A 13,611-nucleotide genomic window follows, 5' to 3' on the forward strand; every position below is an offset into this window, starting at 1 on the left:
TTGGTTTTTTTTTATCCTCAAGCACCTGAAAGTCTAGTGCAGCTTAGAGCTGCCAGATTTTGCTTTCAAACTGGAAATAAAGGTAATGGAAGTTGTCTTGCAATTGGAGAAAGCACTACTATAGAAAAAATTAGGAAGTAGAAAACATGAGAGCCCAAAATTCAAAGACTGGAGAGTGGTAGAAGCCTTGCAATTACTATAACTGCTGTAACAGTATGAGGCCTTTCTCAAAATGAAACTGATCCCCTTTTATAGTTCACAGTATGTTCTGGGTATATTACATCCAGGCAAAGGAAGGTCACAATAGCTTTGAAATTGTTGCAAAAAATGTGTTACATACGCATCCTGCTCCTCTTAAACTAAGCCTCTATTATACAGCCCTTTTCTAGTTCAGTGTTCAGTCTTTCCCTCTCCCTGATCTTCTTCCATGCAACCACTGTCTTCCCAACTGTCATGATGCTATCACCAGTGTTGTAAAACGTTTTTTCTTAAGCTGCCAACACTTGGACTCCTGTGGTGCATTTATGCAAATTGAAGATCTGACTGATTTTGTGGGGTTAGCAGGACTAAAATGAGAACAAAGCCTGTGTGAGTACAGGCTTCTCACCCAGTATTTAAGAACAGGGCACAACGCCACCAATGGTGGTACATTATGTGGATACACAGAAGATAGGTAATTCAAAAGAGGTTTCTTGCCATATTTTCTGAAGTACTAATGATACAACCGATTTGCAATTGCAAACATTTCCAACAGTTTCTGATCTTACAATGGAATGCTGCATTACTTTTTAAATGCTTCTCCTCCTTTTCTCCCTTAACTTCTTATAGTTCAAATCCTGGTTGAAAATGATTTTTTCCTCCTCAGTATTAGCAATGTCATTTCACATCAAAATCCATTTTATTGGGAAATAAGAAAGCAAACCTGAAATGAAATAGAAGGGCAGTGAAGAACTGCAAGCCTGTAAAGGTTTCATCTCAGACCTAACATGTACTGGTTAATAAACAGCACAAGAAAGGCTGAGAAATTTGAAGAAATAACTGACACAAAGTGAAAGAAAGTTTAGTAGTCCATGAAATCTGTGGATTTAAACAGGTCTCTACAGCAATCAGAGAAATAGGAAAGGACAATCTTATTATATTCATCTAGTCCCAAAGACCAAAGCAGATGTACCCATCAGGCCATAATTTCTGACCATAAACCTTTGCTTGAATAAAATCCTGCATGTGACCTTCATACTTATTGCTGCCCTACAAACCTCTGCAGCTCTACAGCTGAATCCCATTTAGTTATGACTCACTGCCTTATTTACTTCACTGATCACAATAAGCTTTCAAAAGCCATTACGAAGGCTTGAGTTGGTGTCTGTAAGCATACTCTGGTGACTACCATGAATGACAAAAAGGTTGGTTTAAAAAAAAATAGAAATACTCCCCCATATATATAATTACAATAGGAAAACCTGTCAAACAAAGTGGACTTCAAACAGCATCAGTCAAATCTACTTGTCATGTGTTATAGGTTGCCTATAGTAGGAAAACACTGGATTACTAGAAATATTATTTAAGATAGGCAAAATATGGCATTAAAAAAAGGAGATAGGAGAAAGGAGCAAGATAAAAAGATATAAGCATCAGATAAAGTGTTTGTTATAAGGCTAAAAACATTGGCAATGAATCTCCAAAGACCCTGCACATCCCTGCACATCTTTGGACATGGGTCTTGCTGAGCTCCAGCAACCCTCCAGATGCTGCAGATGCCTCAAGCACTGCAAACACCTGCAGAGTTTGCTCTGTAACTCTTGGTGTGCAAGTGGAAATGGCAGCATGAGAGCTGTAGAAACTCTGCTGCCTGAGGAGGCATATCAGCGTGAGCAAAAGTACTACCTCTGGTTCGAGTTAACAAAGACCCCCTCTGTCTATTTGCCTTAGGATAGGAATTACAGCAGACAATAAAATCTGCATCCATAGAAAACACCTTTCCCCAAATCTAAGTAAATCAGTATTACAAGTATATGCAAGACATTGTGGAAAATGTTTAGATGACAAGGAGGGTTTAGAGAATCATTAGAAGTTGTTTGAAACAGATAATTATTGGTCTGTCTGCCAAGATAACTCAACAGAGAATCCCATAAAAATGCACAAGCTATTGCATATTCCACATTAGCCATTCAGCAATCATATGATCACATTACTAATAAATTAAGGCTTGGAGGAAATAGCAGAATTTCAAACACAAAATTTAGGCTTTAATTATTAGTGTATTGAGGTAAGCACAAGAATAATGAAAATGAGAGATAAAAGAACACAACGATACTCTGACACACAAAAAAGAAGCGATGTAATAATTTTGACCAAATTTCCAGTGAAAGAAAAAAAACCCAAACTGTCCATTAAAAAGAAATACAGAAACATGACTCTTTTAAGAAATAATCACATTTTAATTATATTGTCAAACTCTAACCTGTTTGAAAGCATGTCCCACCCTATTTGAAGTCTCACAAGAAAGGAAGTAGTTTACACTAATGCATATTATTTCCACTAGTATGGTTCTGGCATCAAAATTCATTGTTTCTTAGTACTAAAATACTGACTTGCTACCATGCAAAAACTGACTATCCCTACCTCCATCACTCTATACAAAGAAAACTTCCAATTCCCGCTTTCCCTTTGTAGCATCTTACGTGGCCACAGCAAAAAAAAGCCAGCCACAATATTCTTCCTCTCACAGTCACACAGGCCCACAAATATTTTGAGACATCACATGCAAGAGTACTGCAATTCTTGTGAAGTATTTTGTACTGAGGAAAGAGAAGGAGACAAAGGAACATGTTCTGTTGGAATTCTCCACAGACGCATGTCACTGTGACACGTCCCAGCAACTGGGCTTCGCCTCACTGGTCCTTACCTGACCCGCCAGCAAGACTTGCCCTGGACTTGCCTCCCACCTCATGGGGCAACCTCAAACTTACCACATCCTGATGGGTGTCTGTGCCACCCCAAGAGGTTGACATTCAAGCATGAGCTGCACAGTAAAGCACCAGGCTCACTGTTGGCCCTTTCTGACAGAACATATACCGAAGGGGAGAAAAGTCTCCCTAACTTAAAGGAAACTAAATTTCACCTTCTATTCCCATGCACCAGAACATTCCTATAAATTGTCCCTCAGGGCCCTTCCAGTGATATTATGGTGCATGTCATTCACAGCTCTTCTAGGATAAAACCACTCAGCTTTGCAATACTGTCTTAATACGCCAGTCAGAACTGTTAATGAGATGCCCTAAGATACAAATGGAAGACATTTCAGGGCACAGTAACGTTATGAAAACAGATTTAGAGGGAAGAACAGCAAGTACCACACAGCAGCCGATCCTTTCAAATTAATTATCTTTAAATCCCCAAATCAATATTAAGTACCTGAGTGTTCCTGTTTACACTGTTTGGGAGTTACTTCCTAATTTTGCTAATAAAATGAAACAAAATATAGCAGTAATACATTTGGTCCATTAGTGGATCATTATGAAAAATAAATTTGTAAATACATCCCCTGTACCTAATGTCTTGTTTTATCAGATCTTTGCCTATGACTTCTTGTTTTTTTTAAATTTAAAATCTTAGGCAAGTTTTTTAAGAGCCTATTCACTAAAAGGGACATATTTCAGACAAATTTGGACCAATTCTAAGTTGTTATTATTATGGATTTAATACTTAAAATTAACATTTTACCAAATATTGAAAGCTCTTTTTTTAGAGGCTATTCTGCAATTTGGACAAGATGAAAAGTGCCAAAACCACAAAAAAAAAAAAAATATATATATATAAAATTGTGAACTAAACCAAAATAAACTTCAAACAGTTTACATTAAAAACAATCTAAATAAATAAAGAGTAGAATATAATAAATAAATAATATGGGTTTTACACATTAGGCACTACTTTGATAGAAGAGACAAAGGTACCTCAGACTCATATTAATGTTGTTATGCTCTTAATAAAAGGATCATGCTGGCATGGAAATGCTAAGTTTTGGCATTCGGAAAACCACACACTCAAGGACATGAGATTTAGCCTCGTTCTAGTACTTGTTTTAGAAACTGAATACAGAAATGGTTCGAGTCTTTAAATGATCTTTTTTTCTGCTGTTTCGTATAGTGCATTTTAGCAAAGTGTTTTCCCAGGGGATAAACCATGAAATATGTGGCAACAGTTATAGAGGTCCCCTTCTCTGCTATTAACACTTGTAAGAAATCCAGTTAAAAACCAGGGGCAAGGGACATGAAGATGTAGAAGAAAGAAGAAAGGGAGAAAACTGTAATTGAAACGTCATAGTGCAGCTTATGCCTATATTCAGTTAAAATAAATTAAAAGAAACAACTGTGGTAAAACACTTCAACAAGCAAAAAGTCACAGATATATACATGCAAAAGGGGCAGCCTTTGTTCTTCACTCAAGTTATGCCTAACAAAACACGGGGCATTTAAACAATAGCAATTATGAGGCTTCGCTAGCCATGACATGCATTCACAAGAAACAGGCTTTACTGGCAAAAATTTTCTTGAGCTCATCAGTATCACAAAAAATCTTTTTTTCTAACACATGGTAATAAAGTTTATATCAAATCTACTTGATCCATGTTTCAAATACTGACTATACCAAGATATTTGCCAAGAAATTACAAATAGAACTTTTACAAAAAAATAAGTAATTGACTATTGAAATATTGGGTCATTAACTCATTTGGAATGTTCTACTTCACTAGATGCTCCTCCTTTCTTTAAGTTAGAAATAAGTTCCTTAAAACGTCATTCTGTGAAGTAATTTGCAACTGCTCTACCACAGTGATAAAGGAAATTAATTTATAAGCTTCAGTGTTAACCACTGTTAATCACAAAGCATCAGCTAACATTATCCATCCTGGATGAACTGAAAAAAAAAGCTTAAATGCTAAAAGTTCAGAAATCATCTAAAAAAGACTGACCTCACCCATTTTCTACCTCTGGATTCTAGAGGTATCGAATAGCTTCAGTTTTTATGTTGGCCTTTTAAAATAGGTTTGATTCTGATTGGAATATTTTCAAAATTCCAACTTTTTCTGCCTCACCCTTATATCAAGCCCAGACTGCAATGCTTCTCATCATACAGGTCTATCTACTTGTAACAAAAAAATCTTAAATTCTCAAAAATTAAGAATGTCACTGATAAAAAGCAGTCACCAAGCATTAAAGTCTTTTTCATTAACATTGCCTTGTAAATAGTCTCCTGAAGCCAAGCAGGTACTAACATTTGATTTCACAAGCATCAGAGCAACTGTGCATGTTTGCCGCTCCAATCTCAAGCTCCACATCAAGTGTCAATACAGAGCCAACAAGGATATAAAAAGGCATCTTATTAAGAAAAGTTTAATAATATACCTACAATAAGCATCAACCGTCTCAGACAGAAATTAGTGTGCCAGAACAATAAAGAAATAACAAATGTTTAGAAAAAAAATTTGAATCCATATTTCTAAAGACTTTATACAGCTGTCTTAGCTGCATGAAAACTGCTCAGTCACACCAGTGATTTACTAATCCAGCTCAGAGGGATTTCAAATATTGAGTCCCATTATCATCCTACCACTATCACAGGAGCCCAGAGCAACATCCTCATCTCTTGACCAATAACTGGAGAATGACAAAGGATGGACTGAGTGCAAAATCATACTGGACACACGTTGCTTTTTGAGTCTCTAATCCATCTTACAAAACAGCTGTCTTTTTCAGGTGTCTGTGCTGAAAAGGTTATCCACACAGCAACCTATGTTTCCAACTAGGTGCTGCTAGATACATGAAATTAAACTGAAAGCTAGTATAAGACATCACAAATTAAAGACTATTGGTTTGACAGTAACTTCAAAGCAGCCTGCAAAAGAAGGAAGATGTAGGCAAACTGTCTGAGTTCTCTACCACTTTATCAAGAACTTTTGCTTACAAAATGGTTAAAATCCAAGTTTATAGCTTGAACTCACTATAGCAACACAAACCACAATAGCTAAATCATATCATATGTAATATTTTATATCCTATATATAAAGAAGCCAGCAAAACTTACAAATTCCTTATAAAGCTATGTAGCATTTTGCATGTCTCTGTAGAAACAACAGCAGAAAAATCTGTTTAGATGTCCTACCTTCTTGAACCGCCTGAAATGGATTGTTGCCATCCACAAATGTCACTGAACACGTGATTTTCTCCGTTTGTAAGATTTCATCATTTTGGTTGAGATCAGCAACTGCCATTCGAAAAACTTCCTCATCTTTTTTGGCAGATTCATCAAAAATTGCCCCTGGGGAAATAAAAAAAACAAACAACCAAAAAACAAAAAAAAAAAAAAAAAAACAAAACACAAAAAAATCACATTGCACCTTTCACCTGCAGTGTCCCAATGCGTTCATCATAAGCATTTAAGACATTTTACACTATTAACATCATCCTTTCACTCACTTGTGAAAAGCAGTTGACTCAACACAGAGCTTCACAATATACAGAATTTCTACATTTTTACGTAAATTAAGATATAAATTGGAGAGATGCATAGATTCCAGCTAGAATATTGGGTAAATCTAATTAAACACAAAACAAGTTATCTGTGTAGGAACATGGCTAAGAAATGAGAATTAATTACCTTTCCAACAGTGCCATTTAGTATACTGAATGACTGCAACTAGGGATATATATTTATAGGATATATATTCAATACATATATATTATTTATAGGAGATATGTAAGTATGTTATATACGATATATATTTCATATCATGCCAACTGACAATTAAAAAATATAAAGTTTAAATGAGTTGAGAATAAGCCTAAAATGATAGCAACACTCAGGAAATGAGTTATAACTGACAATCATGATCATAGCAGCCTCTCAATATCAGAAAGGGCCTACAGGGATGCCAGAAAGGGACTCTTCATCATGGACAGTAGCAATAGGACAAGAGGCAATGGGTTCAAACTTAAATAGGGAAAGTTCAGGTTAGATATAAAGAAGAAGTGCTTTACTGTGAGGATGGTGAGGCACTGGAACAAGTTGCCTAAAGAAGCAGTAAATGCTCCATCCCTGGCAGTGTTCAAGGCCAGGTTGGACAGAGCCTTGGGCGACATGGTCTACTGTGAGGCACCCCTCATGGCAGGGGGGTTGGAACTAGATGATCTTGGGGTCCTTTCCAACCCATTCTATGAACAGACAGGTCAGCAGCTGACATAAACCATTTCACATCTAATTCTGATTGCATTTGTAAAACAACTGTTCCAGCGAAATGTCTTATTCTTGAAGTCAGTAAATTAAGTTTAAGCAGTTAATTAAAATAGTTTCTGCCTTTATGCATGTGACAGAAAGTAACTGTTCTACACCTTTTCCCCCAGAGCTTTCAAGCAGTGGATCAAAAACTGGAAACTTTTAAACTCAGGAGGAGTTGGCAGAGTGAGGGTGTCCATACACAGCCAATTCTTCAGGTGTGCTGAGAAAGAGCTCCAAGGCTAATCCAGAAATTTTAGGGTTTTTTGCTCTCTTGAAACTATAGTGCTCTTTCAGCATCATTAATTTCATACTATTTTATGTTTGCTTCTTCTATGAACTATTTACACAGAAATGACTCAAATTACACTGTTATAGTCCTATGAAGAATATTATTTGTTTGAAACCCTCAAATCAGGGCTATTAGATTTTCAAGCACCTTTAAAGCTTTCATTTCCGGGCAGAAAAGACAGAAGGCATGCTTCAAAAACAGACTTTTGAAAACTGTATTTAATCATTATGAAATTTCTCCAGTTTTCAGGTTTATTTATACTTGAGTGTCTGCTGTCAACACAAAACTCAACTAAGTCAGCGTAAGTGGTAAGGCAGCCAAAGATAATAGAAAATGCTGATCACTGACAATTTCAAGAAAATACCTGCAATCAGTGCTGAAAAGAACTGAAAAAGGTTAATTTATAGGAAGTGCCTAATTTAAAAGAAATAAACTTCATGCACAGTATTTACTTCATATTTACTGTGTTTTTCCCACTGACCTCTAACACTCATCTTCCTGCCAGAACCACTCATCCTACATGATCATCATCTCTTCCTACAATCTGACCGCTCTGACTCTAGCATTTTCCCTCCTGAAGCTGCTGCCATCTGGAACAGCTGTTCTTTACCTCTCCACCTCATTCACCTGTCATCTCTGTGCAAATCTCAGCTGAACATATTCATTCTCTCTCTTGCCCGCGTTTCTATTTTCCTTGTTTTATTTTGTTCCATAATGCAAAGCTGCAAATATCTGAGAATACTTCTGGTACACAAAGATACAAGGTACTGCAAACAATGTCTTCTCCACAAAGATGACTATTTGTGTATCCATGTAGCACTTAATGGTACAAAAGACTTTGTCCAACTATATCCCTTAAAATGTTTTTTTTTTTAATCCCATGGAACTGTTCAAACCAAAACCACACATGCTGATGACAACATAGCCCAGCAAACAATGTAAATAAACACCAGAAGCAACAGTTTTACAGGCTGATAAAATTAAAGGCTGTTAAAACTAAGAAGAAAAAAAAAAGTGGATAATAATGATAGTAATTAGTCAAATTCTATCCCTGTGGAGCAATTCTGTAACAAATGTCGCACTGGAAGGAAGTGAACATGCACAGGTTTCATGCACACGCACAGGACAGATGCTGTCTGTGTTACAGAACAGCACGGCAAAACAAAGACATTCTAGCCAACACCGCAGAGTACAGCTTCTTATTCTACAGCTGGGAAATGCCATTTTCAGCCTGGCTTTGTCCCCAAAATAATCTAGGTCATTTACTGAGTAGAGGATACAGAAAAGTACAAGGTATGTACTGTTTCTTTTGCATGTTCTATCACAAAAAATCCTGTTCCGCCACGTAGCCCTTCCACTGGGCAGCAGAGAACTGCTCCCAAGACAGTGCACTTGCCAGTTCAGCACCTAGTTTCTTAATAGAAGAATCTCCCAAGAAACTTTGTTTCACACACAGATATCCCTAATAAACTCCTATGCTTTTGCTCCCCCTTCTCAGCCTTGCACAGCTGAACAAATAAAGGGTATCACACTTTACAGTTACTCCCATAGTGAGAGCTCTTACTCTCTTTTCTTCATGTACAGCTGCAAAAGGAGAGAAATAGAATGACTGCAAACTTATTTGGAGCATGTGTCTAAAATGAAAACTTTTGTCTCTAAGAAACATTGTTACAGAATGTAATGAACAGTTGAGGAGAAGAAGCAAATTATTCCTACAGATATTGTAAGATGCTTGCTCTAGAGTATGAGTCAACAAAGCTATTTACAATGGGAAAAAGTCTTCAAAATCATACAAAATAGATACTGTTCATTTCTACCCCCACTGCTCACCTCAGCTGAAACAGGCCTCACACTAAACATGTCATTTCTAACTATACTCAACGAGTATTCCCATGATTGTTTCAGGAGCTGAGATGCTGACACAGCAAATACTTTGCACTAGCTTTCCCCTCCTGTTCTATTAGCATGTCATTACTTTCAGCTTTATTTCAGAATCTGGATGAGGACAGCACAAATGTAATTCTCTACTGGCTTTTTAAAAACCCTCAGCACATCAATAATGTCCTCTAGCTTAGAAGAGAATTCTTTGTGTTTAATTAGCTACCTCATCAGCATTTGACCATGTCAACCAGAAATCTGTCAATTTAAATGGATACAGACCAAATCATACAAATCCTCAATACGTCCACCAAGTACCAATGACCTCATTAGAAATGCTTTTCACAAACATCACTTGTCCTGCTGATCCATACATACAAAAATATAACCCAAATGAAATATTTTCAGCTATGTCTAGAGCAATTTGCAGTGTACGGAAACTGTCCCACAAAATGTGAAAATGGGAAATGTGTCGTCACTGGAAGGATGAAGTGTGAAGAGATTTAAACCAATGTTCATCTTTCTATTGAGTGAGAAAGGACAAAGTCCACAACTTGCAGTGTTTTCAAGTTTTATAATTTGATTATCTATGAGAGTATGATGTTTCTGGACCTCAGTGCCCCATATTAGTCTCAGGAAATTAAGCACCATGTTTCAAAGAGGAGGCAGAGTACGTGGATCAAATGCTATTGCAAACTGAAGTCACAGTTCAATTTAAGTACGTAAGTTTGCGTTTCACTTTAGAAAATTACACACACATACCTCACCAACAGCAATAAGATACACTTTGCCTAGTAATTTACTAGTTCACAATTCCATGACTGGAGAGAAAAGGAAGTAAATGAGGAAGTGCAAAACACAGTAACTTTTTGAGCAACTATCTGATGCTTTTGGCAGCTGATAATTCTATGAAAATTCATTGTTCCACTGATACTGCCAGCCTGTTCTAGTGTCTGAATCCAGATCCACTGTATATTCACAACTGCTGTTATTGCATTATTGCTCTGAATGATAAACTTAATGCATCTGATGGGAGAAGTATGGCCACACTGTTAACATTCAGAACTGGAAGCTGGGGGGTTTGAGTCCTCAGGGCAAACCTGATCTGAGAAGTCCTTCAAGGCTACGAGCACATCACCACAGGTCTAGCTCCCCCGTACGAAGTAAGGTTAGGAGACATTAATTTCTGGGGCTTAAATCAATGAGACTGATATTTTAGATACACTGTAGAATAAAATCCCATGTTATTTCTAGGCCAGATGAGTGTCTAGTTGGGAAAAATTTTATAGAACACATTAATTTTTAACTCTAATGGGAAATGCCTGGCTATACCACATACTATCTGGTCTGAATGAATGAATACGCACATACAGCTTCAGAAGGCAAATTATATTATAACAGAATTATTGTCAACAAGAACAAGAGGAAGCTGATGCATTCGAGAGTCTGGCTCATGTAGAAATTTAGAAGGTCATACACAGAGACCTTTCCTTGTGCAAGCAACTCCCATTATCATGGCATTCAGCATGCATTAGTAGAGCTAGACCTTAAATTTTTCTTGTGACACATTCAGAGCTGCTGTGAAGTTTCTCTACTGGCAACTGAGTATATGCAATCATATCCCGATTTTTTTTCAATGAAGGGAAAACATCAGCATGCTTCTCCTTTCTCTTGTAAGTTGAGTAAGTTTTAGAAACCCTACAGGGCACAGTAAGCTTGATTTTGTCACTGCAGCACAAAAGGAGTGAAAATCCTTTGTATTAGGAGGGTGTTTCCAGTAGATGAGTCCTCAGCTATGTCACATATCACACTGAGTGCCAAGCATGGCACAGGGCTTGGGAGTTGAGCCCCGGCAGCCTTTGCAGACCATGGCCAGCTCACACAGGGCCAATGTGGTGTACCTCAGGGCAAAGCCAGTCCCTTGCATCTAAAGTCATCAGACTTATGTTTTTGTTCCCTAGAGACTCCCTATTCTGCAGCACAAAATTCTTAGCACCAGTGTGCATCTAGGCCAAGCTGAAATTTTTGAAACCACTCTTTGTTTGTTCATTTTAATTTTTCAAGACTTTCACAGCTTCCATGATGACAAGGAAAGAGACAGCAGGATAGGCTTTTGAGCACCTGTGCCAGCTCCTTCTCCAGAGAAAGGAATGTTCCCCTGCCCACCAAATGGTAAAGATTTCCAGCCCCCTTATTATTCTCATGGCCCTCCTCTGGACTTGCTCCAACAGCTCCATGTCCTTCTTATGTTGGGAACATCAGAACTTCACACAGCAGTTCAAGTGGGGTCTCACAGGAGCAGAGTAGAGGGGCAGGATCACCCTTACTACTACAGGCCTACTGTAATTTATTTTTTTTTCAGTAGTCTTTTGTAAAGGTCTGCTTCTGTTAGAGAAGAATTGATGTTTTCCCAGCCACACAATGAATAATGACAGTTCCCCAAGATCACTGACAGTGGTTGACCACACGTTACATATGTGTGCATACTAGTTGCTGCTACCTCTAAAACACATTCATTAATCAACCATAACTACATCCATTTTAAATCTAAATAAAAATGTAGCAAAATTAATAAATACACAGTCCACACTTAATCAGTGTGACTGTAATCAGAATACATGAAAAAAACCCCACCCCAAAATATTAAAATAAAGAAAAAAGAAAAATCCCTGCAAATCTTGCCATCTTGTTCTGCACTCTGGTGGACATATACAAACAAGTTGCACATTACTGGTATTTAAGGAATAGGAGTAGCTACCCTTTTAGTTGGATGCAACAATTTAATCAAAGGCTAAAAGGCCAGACTGGAGAATGAAGGAGTCTTCCACCATGTTTTCCCATTCACACCCAAGTTCAGCAAATGCACTGTATGCATATGTAGGAATATGAATATACCTCTCTCAAGTCACACTTTAAAGTGAGACTCTGCTGAACTTAATATAGTGCTGCCACCTTTGTATGGCACCACTTACTTTAGCCTATGCAGAAGGTATCTCTGCTCACTCTGGGAGCTACACCATAAAAATACACAATTTCTGTTCCCTTTTAAAACAATTAAACCCTGTTCTCAGTGGAGCTGTATGTCTGGAACATCATGTAAATGATATAGCAGTTCCTTCCCTTTGTTGTTTTTTTTGTTTTCTAACTAAATATTTGAAACAAAGAGGTGAATAAGAAATTTAGGAGCTTTTTTAATCCGGCAAACTGCTAGAGGCAAAGTCTGTTTCAAATAAAATGGAAGTAAGAAAAGTGCTGTTATCACCTAAACACAGAAAAGTCTCTCCATTCTTCTGCTGAATCATGGTGTTTTTTTTAATGTCCCAGTCTCACAGTAATGCAACCAATAAAAGTCAATTCTAGAAAAAAAACTCAAGGTAAATAATAAAGTCCCTTCTCAATTGTTCTACAGTATCATTAACTTAAGTGATCCTTCAGCAGAAAAGAAGTGTAAAAACTATTATATCAAAGGAAAAACAATCGACACACATCTTGCATTTTTATAGACAACCGATTCCACAAATTGCAGAGCCACAAAGACTTTGTTTCTGAAAATTGAAAAGTACTGCACAGACACCTGTTGTGGCACTGGAGACTGCTATTTTCTTCTGCAGATGCAACAGAGCACAATATTATCATCATATAAACAGTACGTTTTATACACAATGTACCTTTCACAGGATAAGAATTAAGATATCTTCTGCACACTGTTCCACTATAAAATTGATGTGGTGATTAACTACAGTGATAATAACTTCACATTCATTATGCAACAAAGCAGCTGATAATAATGAGAAGTTTTCATGTTTTCTATCATATCCATAACTATCAAGTTGGGGTTTAGCTGTGAAAAGCATCTGGTTTGGTAGATATTATTGCCACATTAATATCACATACAGAAAGTTAGTGTGATTATCATAAATTTGCAGAATAGTATCTGCATTCCTTAAAAAAATATTTAAAATAAACCTTAAGATGTACATTCAGAGCTTTCTTATATGCTGTTTTAGAACCAAAGCAAACACTCCATATACCATTTCACCCCTTTTATTAGCCCCTGCCTGTGAATTCAAGAATACCTCTCACAGCAATGTCAGCAAGGATGACTGCATCCTAAAAGCCCCCTAAATTGTTGTTAAGCATTTGTCATTGCTCTGATCTCACACTCA

General features: G+C 37.1%; 1 protein-coding gene across 1 annotated transcript in view; it reads right to left on the reverse strand.

Annotated features, from left to right (window-relative positions):
- The window catches only part of GRID2 (glutamate ionotropic receptor delta type subunit 2), a 581,701-nt gene extending 575,383 nt beyond the window's left edge, over nucleotides 1-6,318 (reverse strand). The window contains exon 1 of the mRNA XM_061360976.1: nucleotides 6,166-6,318. Within this exon, the coding sequence (XP_061216960.1) occupies nucleotides 6,166-6,274 (109 nt within the window). The 5' untranslated portion in view covers nucleotides 6,275-6,318. The remainder of the gene's footprint in view (nucleotides 1-6,165) is intronic.
- Between the last annotated feature and the right edge of the window lie 7,293 nt (nucleotides 6,319-13,611).

Source organism: Neopsephotus bourkii, unplaced genomic scaffold (assembly GCF_033783945.1).
Source record: "Neopsephotus bourkii isolate Nb327-2 ecotype Australia unplaced genomic scaffold, CSIRO-AGI_Nbou_v1 NB_1037, whole genome shotgun sequence".
NCBI classification, from domain to species: Eukaryota; Metazoa; Chordata; class Aves; order Psittaciformes; family Psittacidae; genus Neopsephotus; species Neopsephotus bourkii.